A 16,713-nucleotide genomic window follows, 5' to 3' on the forward strand; every position below is an offset into this window, starting at 1 on the left:
AATTTACATTTCCGTGATGGCTAATGATACAGGGCACCTTTTCATATGTTTATTGGCCATTATACTTACTTTCTGAAGACCATTCTCCATCTGTTCCCTACAAAGACACTGAATAGTACCTAATTTTTTTGTATGTCCTATATAAAAATACATATTCTTAAATTCCTTCAATACTGATCTCCATTCTTGGTTCCCTCCACACATACCTCTTACCCCTCCATTACACACACACACACACACACACACACACATACACACACACACTCAGCACATGCTTTCACAGCTGATTCCTTTTAAAATTGGATTTGGTGCTTTATCACGGTTGCTTCTAAATCTTAACCAGACTTCAGCAGCAAAACCAACTAAGTTAATTGCTATTTGTCAAACAAAATAACTACCAGCATGTCTTGGTCTAACCTTTGCTTCAAATCTTTTGTAGAGAGCAATACCTAAAACATTGCGGAGACAATCTCTTCCATCTTTACCTCTCATGACTAGTCTCTGATTATCCATTATTTACTTTAGAATTCCAAACTTTTAAGAAGCACTTTCCATTTCTCTAAAACTTCATTCGCATTACTGGGAACAGAGGTGGTGTCAGAGTGGAATCCTGAAGCAAAGCAGGTGGAATTCTTTGTTTGAAGAGGTCAGAGTCAGCATGGAGAATATCATAGTGGGAATGAACTGCGGGAGCTTCTTGCTTCTTACATTTTTCACTATCTTAAAAATCCAGGCTCTCGTAGAAGCCCACACAAACCTAAGAATTTGTTAATTTGATATTGTACAAATCTAACATATCTAGACTTCCTCATCCACTAGATTATAATCGTGACATTGTTTGAGAATATCCTAACGAAACTTAAAGTGACCCCTTAAAAATACCATCTTGCTTATAAAGGAACAGCTTGTGTAAGAATTGTTTTCAGCCCATATAAGCTACATGATGTTATTTTTTCATGGGCAATTTAAAATATCTACTCCATGATGTAATTTTGATCCAAAATGGTTTCACTACAAACTTTGCTAGGACATCAAAAAATATTTTTAGCAAATGCTGAAGAAAAATTAATAATTGCTCAGTTAACTTCACAAGCCTTTACAAACTTACTGGAAGGTACAACAATGTTTATTTAAATCCTTTTTAAAGCAAAAATATCTTTGGACAAGCTACTTTCTTGGCTTGGTCCTGATTCTCTGATGGGGAGCTGGAACCAGAAACTCTAAGGGTGAGTTTCTTCCGTTTTTTAACATGAGGCTTTTGAGAAAGGTTTTTCCAAGATTTAAAACACATCTCTTGGAATATGGCAAGGACAAGAAATGTGAAGATCTTTTTCATAATGTTTACCTTAGGATTTTAAATCATTCTTGGAGAGCAAAGTTTTAGAAAGTATATTTCTGATATCCAGGGGGTCACATCTTTTTCCCCAACCTTGTCTTTGGAAATCATTTTAAGATAGAAAGGGAAAGTTTGCATTCTTGATCTCTAACATCCTGGCTAACACCAACTTGTCAGTATATGAGCTTAGACTTAGAATTTTCTGACCCTCTATAGCTGGTACAGGCTGCAACATACAAATAGCAAGTTCTTATTACATGAATCACATCAGGTTATTCCTTTTTTTAAAAACCCTTTTTGATGACTTTCTATTGTGCGCACAGTAAGAGTCAATCTCTTACCATGATCTCCAAGAGACTAAATGATCAGGCCCCTGCCTATCCATCAAATTCATCTAATGACCTTCACCTTTCTTGGAGTGCACCCAACCTTTTTTGCCATGTTGTCTGGAACTTCCTACATCTCTGCCTGGCAGGGTCACACACAATGTTGCCCCTTACCACCCTGCCCTTTCACATAGCTGCTACCTCAAATTCTTTAGGTATCAATATAAATGTTGCCTCTTCGAAAAGGCTTCCTCTTACCGCATTTTAAGGCACATCTTCAAAAATGGTTCATTATTTTCCTCATGTTACTTATTTCCACCTGTAATTTAAAACCGTGTTTGCTTTTTTATTGTCTGCTTCTCTACTAAAGTGTAAGACCCATACAGCCAGAAAAATTGCACAGCACACAGGACATAAATAATTTTGAATAACTAATAAATAAATGAATCATCTATTATGTCTTAATGCATACTAATTTCTCCTTTGGCGAATATAGATCACCTTCCCTATACATTCTCAGGCTCCATTAGCCACAATTCTGACTCTTGTCAATTGTTGTACTAAAGCTTCTGCTATAGAAAGTCAGAAGTAGGAAGAGAATTTCCTTATGTGTTGTTTCTCTAGACATTGATGCCTGAGTTAAAGGAGAAAATGGTTGGCCAAATTTCTTTAATGCTGCACTGCAAATGCAGTAAAAGAGGCAATTTCACTTAGGTACCCAACAAATACAATACATAACAATAAACCTTCTTTCCTTAACTCTATTCTTCAGGTATATTTTTCAACTACTTTGAAAATGGTCACTTTCTTCCCCCCTAATAACCTCGTACTTAAATCTGAACATATAGCTCACTTAAATAGAAATTATGGAAACAGGAATGTTAACATGGCATGAAGTGCTCTCCAATTTAATGCATCACCTTCTAAAGCCAAGCATTCAAATCCCTTTCCTCTAATTACAAATTTCAAATTTCAGCTGGGCAGAAACCAGACTTGATTGCCACATGCTTGTGCAATTAGAGGAGAAGTTATCCTTTCTCCTGGTTCATCAAAGACTACCTGTCTCAAAATAAAATAAACCAGTAAATTAAGTTAGACAACATTTTAAACACAACCCTTACTAATGCCACAACTGATTTATTAAATTAAAATGTCTTAAGCCAACTAAAAATAAGATTATGATAGGCCACACTGCACACTATGGTGTTGGAGGCCCAGTTGCCTAGAATGACCTTACTTCCATGGACTGCCTGTGAAAATCCATCCCTGCCTCCAAACTCCCTGTTAAAAATCCTCTGGACAGAATAACCCTTCACCCCTGCCCCCAGGTTCTCTACCACATATATCACCACACCCATGCTAGGCTTTAGGTCAACGAAGACAGGACCTTCACCACATGGACATGAATGTCTCCTGTGCATAGTAAAAACTCCACATGGAAGGAGAGGATAATCACAAATAGCTTCACATAGTTATACAGCTGAAGCCTGCCTAAAAACTGAATTCCGCTTACAACAGAGCAAAGTGAGAAGTGAAGTTGTTTTGGGCCCCATTGTCTTCTCCCAGGACCACAGTCCCATCAGGGTCAAAAAGCACATGGATTCCCAATCAATCTGTACTTCTTTCCTCTAATTAATATAGCTCTTGTTGTCCAAGCTCCACAGGGCCTCATTGATGGCAAGGTAACACTGATGCTACTGTCTTCCTGAAAATAAGAGATAAGGACTGTCCATTTCCTGACATATTAGCAATATGCTCTGTGAGGCCTTTAGGGAGATGTTTGGCAAAGTAAATATTGGTTTATTCCCCCATCTTCTGGAGATATCCAAGATCAATTTTTTTCAATTATTTTTCACATATTTTGTGCTGCTCCGTGATAACAAGTCTAGATTCCTTACTGACAATTGTATATGCCTACTTCCAAGTATATATATAAAAAGACACTTTTTCTAAATCATGACAAAACTAACAGGTCAGTTGTCTAAAAGCATCAAAACAGGAATGCCTTTGTGTATCATGATGAAAATAGGAGGGATAGACTGTGTGAACATTCTCAAGCAAAAGTTCACCCTTCGACTCAGAATCAAGATGTTTTACCTAACCAAAAACTGAGTCACAAAAATGCCTTGTATTTAATGAATATGTTCTTGAGATGCTTAACATGCCTTATCAATATGTTACAAGTACCTTATAGATAGTCATGATCAGGATATCATTTATATTAAATGATGGAGAAACATCCATTGAGCATTTGACATATAGACACTGTGCTATATACTCTAAATATATTATCTCATTTAGTCTACACAAGAACACTGCAAAACAATAAGGTATTGTTAACTCCATTTTGCAGTTTTGGAAACTATGACTTTCTATGACTAGGCTGTTAAGTGAAAGAGCTAACTCAAAAATCCTCATGTGTTCCAAACCCCATCAATTAGAAAGAGAGCAGACCTTTTTGAGACCTTCCACAGATGTGTAGAAATTCACCATTTCTAGAAATATATTCACTTACTCACATGAGTCATCAGGACAGAGCCAGAAAATACAAAGTTACTACCACTCTATACTCAGAACCAAATAGAAATGATGGGGTAAGAAATATTTTTACAGGCCTAACAACCTTAAAGATATTATTCAATCTATGAATTCCAAATTAGATGAAGGAAAACTGGATCAGAAAGCAAACATTCAGTCACATTATGAAACCACTGTTCAGATTTTTTCTACCATGCTAAGACATTCTGCTAATTATACAGATTATTTTTTTTTAATTTTTTTTCAACGTTTTTTATTTATTTTTGGGACAGAGAGAGACAGAGCATGAACGGGGGAGGGGCAGAGAGAGAGGGAGACACAGAATCGGAAACAGGCTCCAGGCTCCGAGCCGTCAGCCCAGAGCCCGACGCGGGGCTCGAACTCCCGGACCGCGAGATCGTGACCTGGCTGAAGTCGGACGCTTAACCGACTGCGCCACCCAGGCGCCCCTATACAGATTATTTTTAAAGGCTTAATAAATTTGGGGTAGTATATTTAATTTTTTGGAAACTGTTCTTCTCTAACTCCAGTGACTGCGGTGAAGGAAACTGTCAATCATGGCACTCCTCTTCTCTGCCTGTACAACTGGGTCTGTGAACTATTTTACTAACTATGGTACCCCACGCCTGATCCAGAGTTGGGCACAGCTCATCTGGAGTTCTTCCTTGGAATTATTCTAGATGCTGGAGAGTGCTCTCACCTACTGGGTTGTGAGAATGTGAGTCATGCCTATGACCTATGGTCATGGGACCACCCTTAAATAAACAGCCTTGCTTGGAAACTAGACTAAACCACAGGGAGTGGTGGCAGGGGAATGAGAAGGGGAGAGCATGAGAGTAAGAGAGAAGCAGAGAGAGGATAAGGAAGGAGGAGGAGGAAGAGGAAAGAGGATATTTAAGAAGACAGATAGTGAATGACAAGCACAGACATACCTGGCTAACCCCCACAGACTGCAGTTAAAATTTCTGTATTCAGAAATCTACACACAAGTTCCATTCCTGCCCTTCTGTGGTTTGACTGTCTAAACAAAGTCTTTCCTTTTGTTTAAGGTTTTTTGAGATTTTTTTCTACTTATAGTGATAAACTTACGCTATGTAAGAAAGCATGTTCATTACTTCATAAGCAAATTCCTATTCCTGTGTCTGTGTCAAATACAATGATGCAACAAGTCAAATCGGCAAATATTTATGGAGACCATAAGAGGGAAAAGGCATTGTGGCTTAGTGACAGTGAGAGCTACATCAAAAATGAAGACACAAAACATCTCTTTGGTAAATAAAGACTAAAATGCAAATACCACAATAGTTACGGTATAAAATTAAAACAGACACATCATTAGGCATTATCGATGTATGAAATTGACTGAATAAAATATGCAGGTAATAAATACAGGGTACCAAGGAGGGAAAAATCAGGTTAGAAAACAACACTCCATTTTAAGCCTCTGTCGTGCTATGTGAAGTTCTACTCTGCATGACACAGACTGAACCAGCAGTGTAACACCCTTAACTGACCACATCCCGTTTCCTATCAATGTCTGAGGGTATGAAGCATTCCTAAAATATCCTTCTATTTATCTACAGAAAATATGATACAAGGCTTACCCCAGGACAAGGCTGGCTTCATGGGTGTTGTTTGTGCACTTTTGGAAGTGCTCTGTGCTTGGTTCAATGCTTTGCTGTCTTGAAATTTTTAAATAATTTTTATAACAAGGGGCCCCACATTTTCATTTGGTACTGTTTCCTGGAAATTGTGTCACTGGTCCTATACTAATGAAAGAGACGCATTTTCTACAAGTGAGTCAGACCAGTGGTCTTCCTTATCAAAACAACAGCATTTGCTGGGTAGGATAATATATTTCGGAAGTTAAAGGGCAAAGAAGCACTCACTCACTAGCCTCATATTCCTTAACCTTCTATTAAAAGCAAATTATTTTGAAAAAATGAGAAGTCTGGAGTGAAGAGCAGTTATAATCTGCCAATTCACAACACTGTCATCAAGTGGTGAGCAAAGTCACCAAATGTTGCATCAGAAAGCAAAATCATCAAGGGTTGGGTAAAAAAGCCATGGTATAGGGGCACCTGGGTGGCTCAGTCAGTTGAGCGTCTGACTCTTGGTTTCAGCTCAGGTCAAGGATCTCACAGTTCATGAGATTGAGCCCTATGTCCAGCTCTGTGCTGATAGTATGGAGCTTGCTCTCTCGCCCTCTCTCTCTGCCCCTCCCCTACTCACTGGAGCACATTCTCTCCCTTTCTCTCTGTCTCTCTGTAAATAAATGAAGAGTAAAAAAAAAAAAAAAAAAAAAAAAAAAGGACACAGTAGAGTCCTAGGGCATGACAAGCACAGGATGAAGGACAAAAGAAGCATCTGGTTCGTTTATGAGATACCTAGCGAAGAAAAGCTAGTTTGGGTCATGTTAAATGCACACAATATCACAGAACAGTGGATTGGTATCAACAGTGATCCCTAGAGACACAGCTCTACCTCATAGAGCACAGGCTAGATGAGACCGAGTATCACTGGGAAATTGTGCAACTGAATTAGTCAGCCTCAACAGTTCCTCGGAGACGGCATCTCACCAGCTCCTGTAGAGGCATGCAGAGTAAAGGCAAGCTACAATGAGAGTGGGTACCTACCTTCTTGTCTCAGGATCCCTAAAAGTAGCACCATAGGACCCTGCCAGCCTTCTGAGATTTACTTATTTCTTTGATATGCTATCAGAACACCTACTCCAAAACTATAGCTCCATCCATCCTGTCTCATTGGCACCTACCTCTCATCATTTCCACCCTCATTAAGGAGTCCAGCCCCAGCCATCAAACAAATGGCTATACACGGTGAAATACTCATCTGTTTGATTTGTACACTCATGTGACTGAGGGGTCGGCCCTTTTCCAGGGGAACAAGTTGACATTAGAGATGAAAAGAGGCCTGTGGCGAACCAGTGAGGGACCTGGAGGGGAGTTGTAGGTAATGTGCCGAGGTCAAAAGAAGATTCCTCTTTACAATTTTCCAAACTGACAGGCTTTGCTTAGTAATTTTTTTCTGAAAAGATAATATATAACTAAGTCTGAAGGGAATGAATGATGGTTTAAATGGGCTTGTAGTTTAGGAATTACCTCTCCTATCTATCTCACCTGTATGGACTTTTGACTAAATTGCATCTTTTAGGTTAACCCATAATGATGGACTTTGAAGTAGAATACTCTCATTATCTTTAGAGTGGATGTTTAAAGTGTTTTACTTCTGTTCAAACCACTCTCTTTTTCCATCGACTACTCACTGAGGTATACTTTCTTCTATGATAAGGCTATGGAATCTAAGTGATGCATATGAGTTGGCATTCATAGCATAGTCTATGTGCTCAATAAATGCCAGCAATTAATTTCAACTGACTTAAGGATATATCAGAATCTACTTATATATGAAAACTAGGTAGATAATCATGGTTTTGTATGTAAGGAGGACAGGAAGCAGAAATTGTGGAATTTTGTGGTATGATGAACAAAGTCCCTTAGGATATAAGTTTCCTGAAGATCTAAAGCAAAGTCATTGTTAGTGCAAGGATATTGGAAAATATACTAATTGGTTCAGTATTAGGATTTGGTTTACAGGGCTGATTATGTTTCTTTTCCATTCTCCCACTAGACCCAGCTATTTAGGGCTGCTGTCCTGGGAGGGCTAGCTTTCCTCCTGAATTAATATTCAATATGCCTCTCTGGAATATCATAATTAGTGACAGAGACTTTATTTTATGTACTTAAGAAATTTCCCTTCATTCCTGAAAAAATTTACTTTAGGAAATGTAGTATAATTCTACAAGAATCTTGAAAGATATTTTAAAAATATTGATCATCTGTTTCTTGGTGACATTGGGCAGAAATTTTAATACAAATGGTGAAATTTCAACAATATATCATGAATTGAGCAAAAACAAAAGAAAAATGAGTCATCTTACCTTTGTAGTCTTTGCTATTGGCCTTTTGAGGTGAGTAGGTTTATCATCTCAGCAAGGTTGTTCCACTCCACTTACATGATCTGCTTGTGTGTGGTTTCCTCATCAGAGAAGTTGTTTTACCAGACAGTGGTCCTGGCAAACCATCTCCTCAGCTATTCTCTGTAGCATCATAGCCTCTACGCCAACCCTTCTTACTCAAACTCCAAATTTTGCCAAATCTCAGCACCCTGTTAGACTTGATAATCCAGGTTGAAGGCCATCTAATTTTTCATTCAGGCTATAAAACTTGGCAACCCCAGTGGTGTCACACCTAATAAAATACCAGTTTTAAAATGCCATTGTGCAAATGAGAAAAACCTACCTTTCTTGTAGAATGAGTTTGTTCTCTTTCTTCCAAAAGTCTTTAAAGTCAGAGCTGAATTCATGCCAGATACTGAAGAAAACATTTGGGGACACTTCCTTCTCTCCAATTTTTGGTTTCATGAAGAAATAGGCTGTAGTCTCCAAAAAGCTGTCAGAGCACACACACACAAGCATAAAAGCTATGATTACTTTCCAATATGGGATACTCTTTCTCCATCCAAATGTTGATTTCATTCATGTGCAGTTATTATTACCATGAGAACTCAAAATTTGGAAGCATCAACAGTAGTCTCCTATGGTTTCATGTTAGAGTTTTGGATACAGACGGTAGCAGCTGATAAGAATCCTCCCTATACTGATAACTGTGCCTGGTCCAATTCCATTTTCAAAGTTAATCACCAAGTGCCTGACATATTTCAGAAATAAACCCTGTACTCGAGCTGGGACCTACTGAAAATAGTGGGTCTATAATTTTTTCCAACACTCTAAAAAAATGAAATATCAGCCATTTGTCCCCAAACTAATATGTATTCTATATGTATTTAATATCACTACATACATTTTGGCTTCCTACACTGCCAGGGAAAGAAGAAAGTGAGTTCCAGAAAATGGTGACAAGTGTCCCATCAGATCATGGCAATCTCACTGAGTGGATACCAATATGGCAGCCAGTACTGTGACAGTAGATTGACAGTGCCACTCTTCAGAAGGTGGTGCTTAAAACTACAACTACATGAAGCTCAGAAGAGTTTCAAAAGGCCTGATTGACAGAGAACATACAACTAATAAACGGTAGATTTAGAACTCCCCAAAGTCTTCTGTTCCCATAAAAAATGCCCTGAAAAGGACCTAGGCCAATAAAACTGATAATGTCATAGAGAAGAGACGTGGGCAGCTGGTCAGAGTATGGCCAGAGTTGCTGCAAAAAGTGACATTCCAATAACCTTTGCCCCTCTTCCCTTTCTTCCCCCACTTTGGTAGTGGGCAAGCATTAATGCTGATACACAAAGACCGAGTTTGATTTACTATGAAGTAAAATTTTCTAAGGCAACTTGATTTTACCCTATTGTATTGTTTAAGAATATGTGTACACACATATATACATTAACACACATCTGGGTGTGTATTCAGTTTGTCATATAGCTGATTTGAAATCCCTATCCTGAAAAAAGATATGAAAAATATCTCATTGAGATGAGCACTAATAAAATGAGATGCGCAAGGTGAATCTGCTCAGAAGATAAAGGAGACTGAGCATCACACACAAAATCAAGAATTCTCAGCCACCTTAAGAGTTACCAGAGGGCTAGTCTGTATTGTTTTTAAACTCGCCTTATAGTGGTCTCTGAGCAGCAAGATTCCCAGGGACACCAGCGTTTAGATTCTGGGATGACAGAATTTAGATACAGATTTAGATTCAGATTTACATTTACATTTACATTTAGAGATGAGAGCAATTTTTTGATCAAATGTGTAACTCCTGGGAATCATATATTTCTTCCTAGTTAGCCTAGTAGGAAAAATGACACAGGAAAGAAAGTCAATTCTGAGAAAGAGTCAGGCTGTGAAGGGGATATTGTATCTGAGAATCTGGCTGCTGTGAGCTATGGTAATGACATCAGGATACCTCCACAGGAGGTATTGATGGCATGAAGACTGCCAGGAGAGTGACAGCAGGGAGCAAGAGCAGTCTAAGACATATCTGGGTCATATTTTATTAAAACTGATAACATATAGACATACTTCCCTCCTGGGAAAACTGGTAATTCTCCTTATATGCCTAAAGACTATTTATGACCTAAATGGCAGAAATCAGGTCTCAAATCCTTGACTATCCACTTAGTCTTTACCATCATTTCTCAGTATTTATGCTTTGTAAAATTTATTACAGACCAAGCCAAGTCTACTTGGGCAGACATATCTAAGTTTTAATAGTTGGTTCATCTGTGCAGCCACTTACAACATTTTGAAAGTTCTATCATGAGGCAGCATGGTATAAAGGAAAGAATATAGGATTAAGAATAGGAAGACATCGGATATTGAATCTTGACTATCTATACGAGCAAACCATTTCACATCATCTGACTCAGCTTTTTCACCTGTAAAATAGTGAATGTCATAAGCAATTTAATTCCAAGGAACATTAATTTCCAAAGTGTTTGTTAAATGTTTTAACGCAGGAAAAACTTATTTTGTATTGCATATTATTTTACATTACATATATTCTATATTAAATATTAAGAAATATAAATATATATTTACCAAATATTTTCTCTAAACTGTACTAATTGAATTCAGGTTGATTTATTAATAAAATCTTATGTGATCATGTTCCCTGCTATTTTTGAATTATTGGCATGCAGAGAGGTTTGCAATACTAGTAATAATTATTCTAATCATTGAATAATTTTCCCTTGGCTTTGTCCTAAATTGCCTACATAGCTTTAAGAAGATAACAATTTTTGAATTTCAGTTTTGAGCTTTTAGTTTCTTCATCTGTAAAGTGGAGGGTATGTCTGCTTTTCTATATATCATAAAGATGAAATGAAAAGTACTTGCAAGTTATAAACTAAAATAGAAATATATGTATTAACTTTATAAGGAGCAAGCATTTTTCACTAAAAACCTTCTATACACAAAACTTAATAAATTTGTGGGACATATTAGTATCTTACTATTGAATTAAAGTCCAGTGTGAAATTGCTGAACAGAATGATTCCCAATGATGACAACCTATGTACTTAGTCATTTCTTTGGAAGTGGCCACAGTGAAAGACAAGTGTCACCTAAGTATGACACAGAGAGTAAAGAATTACCTCAGGACCACAAATGCTGTCCCAACTCTATTCAACAACCCCACATCCTAGAATAAAGCATAAGCACTTTTCAAAACCAACCAAACAAATGATAGGCAAAAATTTCTACAAGTGATCAGAGTATACCAGAGGTATTTTTGGTTATATAATCCTGTCTATATTAGGTGGCATTCAGCTAATCCAAACTTAAATAACATGAAAGATACCCATTTGGTTGATGGGTGGAAGGGATAGATTGTATTCTTTCCAAATTATCCTTTTTTTCCCCTAAATCTGAATCCAGGAGGGTCCCATCCACCATACAGTAATACAGGAACACAAAAGAATGTGGGCATTTTATCTGGGACCTTCATCACTACTGGCTGCTCTGTGAGGCTCTCTCGAAATAACTGTGACACGCTAGGAGCCAGTAGTGAACAGAACTGTAGTTATCACACTAAGAGAATATAGCAATCATAGTAAAAGATGACTTCAGAGGTCACCAAAAATCAAGAACCCTGTAATCAGGATTCTTAAATAGCCCTTTCTGGAAAAGATCAGTACTACACTTCTTTTACTACAAACATGGCACAAATATACTGCTCTGCAATACAACTGAGGTAGCCACAGAGTTCTGAAAACATAGTTCCAGCAGAATTGTTTTGAAATTTCTCTGAATCCTCACATAAAAACAGAGAAAGCAACTGAGATATTAAAAATCAAAGCTAATAGGAAAATATCTGCAAAAACACTGTGTCCAATAGCACCACAAACTTCAAAATGCAAACAGGTGGGGGGCATCTGGGTGGTTCAGTTGATTACACCTCCGACTTCAGCTCAGGCCATGATCTCGTGGTTCGTGGGTTTGAGCCCAGCGTAGGGCTCTGTACTGACAGCTCAGAGTCTGGAGCCTGCTTCAGATTCTGTGTCTCTCTCTTTCTCTGCCCCTCCCCAGCTCTCTCTGTCTCTCTCTCTCTCTCTCAAAAATAAATAAACATTAAAAAAAATTAAATGCAAACAGGTGGGACAAACCACTGACAACACAAAACCCAATTCATAACATCATCTGTATAGGAGGAGGCAGAGGAAAATAATAGAGGGACCCCTAAAAACAGAAGAACCCCTGAATCACAAACAGGCACTCTTAAAAAGTGTTAAGGGCCAATCTGAGGATTGCAGCTGAAATTCGAAGGGGTTTTACGCATTTTAACTCATGGAAGAGGAGAAAAGATCTAGAGTAAGTACTGAAAAGGATGGGAACAGTCTGCAATACATGAAGTCTTAGTACTAACCAAGAGAAACTCCCTCTTATGGCAAAGCTCTGCATTGATAGAAAATGCTGGGAGTAGATGCAAATTGTGCAGGATAAACACAGGGACAAAGAAAATAGAAAATGCAGATACATTAGAGGGGAAATTTTGCAGGCAATATTTTTGTTTTATTCTTTTTTGCCATTGTACACAAGCAACAAAAGAGAAATCTCTAGAACAGTGAAACTACTAAAGCTATCCTCATTCATCTATATCTTCATCCTAGAAGTTCAGTAAAAATAATTTCATATAAAAAATGAGGAGAAAAATATTGGGGCAGGAAAAAGTATGCCACTCAAACACTAAGCATAGCCATGTTGATGTGGTTTTATTATCAGAGAAACAGACTGCAAGACAATATTATTACAGCATGATTTCATAATGATAAAAACATCCCATTTTCAGGGGCGCCTGGGTGGCGCAGTCGGTTGGGCGTCCGACTTCAGCCAGGTCACGATCTCCCGGTCCGGGAGTTCGAGCCCCGCGTCAGGCTCTGGGCTGATGGCTCAGAGCCTGGAGCCAGTTTCCGATTCTGTGTCTCCCTCTCTCTCTGCCCCTCCCCCGTTCATGCTCTGTCTCTCTCTGTCCCAAAAATAAATAAACGTTGAAAAAAACATCCCATTTTCAGAAAGACGTAACAGTCCAAAATATGTATGCATCTAATAAGAGTTTCAAAATACATGAAGGAAAACCCACAAAACAAAAAGGGAAAAGAGGTAAAACCTTCATCATAATTGTTTATTTTAACATCCTTTCTCAGTAATGGACAGAACTAGAAAAAAAATCACTAAAGGATATATAAGTTGTGAATATTATCCACAAATTGACCTAATTCACTTTTACAGAACACTGTAATCAACAATTAGAATATATGAGAACATATGAAAACCTTCACCAACACAGATCAGATACTGAATCATAAAAGAAGTCTCAATAAATTTCAAAGGACTGAAATTATCCAGAATATGTTCTCTGACCAGTGGCTTTAAATTATGAAAAATTTAAAATGGTATATCTAGGAAATCTTCATTCTGGAAATTAACTAAATTGCTATAAATAACCCATAGGTCAAAAAAGTAATCGCACATACACACACACACAATCACAAAAGAAATTAGAAAATATTTCAAACTGACTAAAATTGAAAACATAGATATCAAATATATATTTGGGAGCAGATAAAGCAGTGCTTAGAAATTTGGAAGTTTAAAATATCTATAATTAGAAAAAGTACTTATAATTAGAAAAATAAAGGTATAAAATGAATAATGTAGGCATCTACCTCAAGAAGTTAAAGAGAATCAAATTAAACTTGACTAGACAGAAGAATGGAAATAATCAGAACACAAAACAAAGAAATAGAAAAGAAACATTACAGAAAATTAACAAGACCATGAGCTGAATTACTGAAAAGTTTAACAAAATTGATAACCCCCTACCAAAGTTGATAAAGAAAAACAGAGAAAACACAAATCACCAGTCCCATAGATGCAAGTGGTGTTATCACCATAGACCATACAGGCCCTAAAAGCATAATATGAGATATTATCAATAATTTTATGCCAAAATCTATTAAAAATTGAAATTACTTTCAATTTTTAATGAAGTTTTAATAAATGATTTTTTATAAACTCGTAATAGAAAATACCCCTTTCCAAATACTTGCAGCCCAAATTGTTTCACAGGTGCATTAACAAACATTTAATGAAGAAATAATGCCAATTGAACACTAACTCTTTCAGAAAACAGAGAATGAGGGCACACTTGTCAACTCATTTTATGAAGCCACCATTACTCTGATGTTAATACCAAAAACCAAAAACATGTTAAGCAATCAGCGTAACCTGTCACATTAGCAGAGTAAAGAAGAAAAGCCAAATGATTATTTCAAAAAATGAAGAAAAAGAATCTGAAAAAACTCAACTAATTCATTATTACAAAAGAGGAAAAATTCTCTGCAAGATAAGAAGTAAGGCTTACACAATTAGATAAATGACATCTGTGAAAAGCCTCTAGCTGACATCATACTCAAAATTATATATGCTATATGATTCCATTTAAATGAAATCTATGTATATACAAAATTAATCTATGTTGATAGAAGTAAAAATGATTGTCTCTTCACAGAGGTGTGAGGTAAACAGATTGAGGCAACAGGGCTGTTTTAAATCATGTTTGAATGGTAATTACTCATTGAACTTGTTTTATTGTATAAATTATGCCTCAATTAACAAAGAAAGCAAGTTAGAAAAAAAAAAGAGAGAAAGAAGGAGAGTGGGAAAGAAGGAACTGAAAGGAGACTGTGATTAAGTCCTATGTTTAGTAGTTTTTTTTTGTTGTTGTTGTTTAAGTTTATTTATTTCTTTTGAGAGAGAGAGAGAAAGGAAGAGAGAGAGAGAGAAAAAATGAGAACAGGGGAGGGGCAGAGAGAAGGAGAGACAGAATCCCAAGCAGGCTCCACACCATTAGTGCAGAACCTGATGTAGGGCTCAAACGCACAAACCAAGCCGAGATCAAGACTAGATGCTTAACTGACTGCGCCACCCAGGTGCCCCTATTTAATAGCTACTAAAAGAAAAAAACAAACCAGGGATAAAATAATGGCTCTGCAGACCAGTGGGAACATGCCAGAGACAGGCTTATAAACAGATGAAAATTATTGGCTAATATTTCAAGATATGCTAAATGAAATTAATAAAATGATAGAAGCTATAATAAACATAATTCAAAGTAGAAAGACTCAGAAATGAGATGGTAGAATTTAGTAAAGAACCATGAAGTTTTAAATATTTCACACATGAAGACTGGACCAGAAGTAACAAGAGTTAATAAGATCAATACATCATTTGTTAATAGAAATAAAGATAAAATGAAAGAAATATGGGGGTGCTTGGGTGGCTCAGTCAGTTTGGCATCTGACTTCAGCTCAGGTCATGATCTCACTGCTCATGAGTTCGAGTCCCATGTTGGGCTCTGTGCTAACAGCTCGGAGTCTGGAGCCTGCTTAGGATTCTGTCTCTCTCTCTCTCTCTCTCTCTCTTTGCACCTCCCCTGCTCATTCTCTGTCTCTCTCTCTCAAATATAAAATAAAACATAAAAGTGTTTTTAAAAAGAAATAAAAACTTAAGAACAAAGAGAAATGAAGAAAAAAAAGAGAAAGTTACAGATGTAAAAGACAAGACAGCCCCATAAGTGTATTATAAAAGCCTCTACAAAAGATAACCAAAGCAATGGCATGGAATACATATTTAAAAATATGACTCAAGAACACTTTTTAGGAATAAATAAAAGTATTTGGTGCTACATGTTAAAAGGGCATGCCAATAGTCAACTCTGAGACATATTCTAGTAATAAAAGTATTATATTTAAAAAATAAGAAAAAATAAAAATAATCCTTTGGTCATCATAAAAAAAAAAAACAAGTCCCTAACAAAGGAAAAAAAACTTAACTATCACCATATATTTAGACAATATCCTATGTCAGAGACAGTGGAATAATATTTAAGATACTAAAGACAAAAAGAGTGAACCAAATATTTTATACCCAACCAAACTAACTTTTGTTTATGAAGGGGGCAGGAAGGACTATTTTCAGTTTGAACAAATGGAAGAAAAATTGTTCTAATGACAAATTATCCGAGAAGCTACTAGAAAATGAGATTCAGGAAGTCAAGATACAGAAGAGACACTGATGTAAGGATTGGCAGATCAGGTTTCTCAACATGGAAAAAGACACACAATGTTAAATCTTACAGTTAAGAACAGTGCCCTGAATTTGAACCGGAAGTGTTGGTATGAACTAACAATGTACTCTAATTCCAGCTCTGCCTACTAACAGGTCTAGTCACAGTACTAATTCAATACCAACTATACTAGCACCCAGATCTGTGATCTCCAAAGACCATTCTAAATAACGGACCCAGTTCTGCTTGAAGAAATAGCTCAGTCCAGCACTGGGGAAAATGTACAAAATGAACCTGGAATGTCCTATCAAAGAAGACAGTAAGAAAGCTCATACCAAAATAACTCAGAAGTGAACTTAAAGATGGAACATTTTGTATATTAGTAAGAATAATAACTGCAAAG

At 36.9% G+C, this 16,713-nt stretch overlaps 1 protein-coding gene across 4 annotated transcripts in view; it reads right to left on the reverse strand.

The window, feature by feature from the left end:
- The window catches only part of FMN2 (formin 2), a 391,725-nt gene that overhangs the window by 23,075 nt on the left and 351,937 nt on the right, over positions 1–16,713 (reverse strand). For all 4 annotated transcript variants that reach the window (XM_043568706.1, XM_043568709.1, XM_043568707.1 and 1 more), the window contains one exon: positions 8,520–8,669. In XM_043568706.1, coding sequence (XP_043424641.1) covers positions 8,520–8,669 — 150 coding nt within the window. The remainder of the gene's footprint in view (positions 1–8,519; positions 8,670–16,713) is intronic.

This window comes from Prionailurus bengalensis, chromosome E4 (genome assembly GCF_016509475.1).
Source record: "Prionailurus bengalensis isolate Pbe53 chromosome E4, Fcat_Pben_1.1_paternal_pri, whole genome shotgun sequence".
Classification (NCBI taxonomy): domain Eukaryota; kingdom Metazoa; phylum Chordata; class Mammalia; order Carnivora; family Felidae; genus Prionailurus; species Prionailurus bengalensis.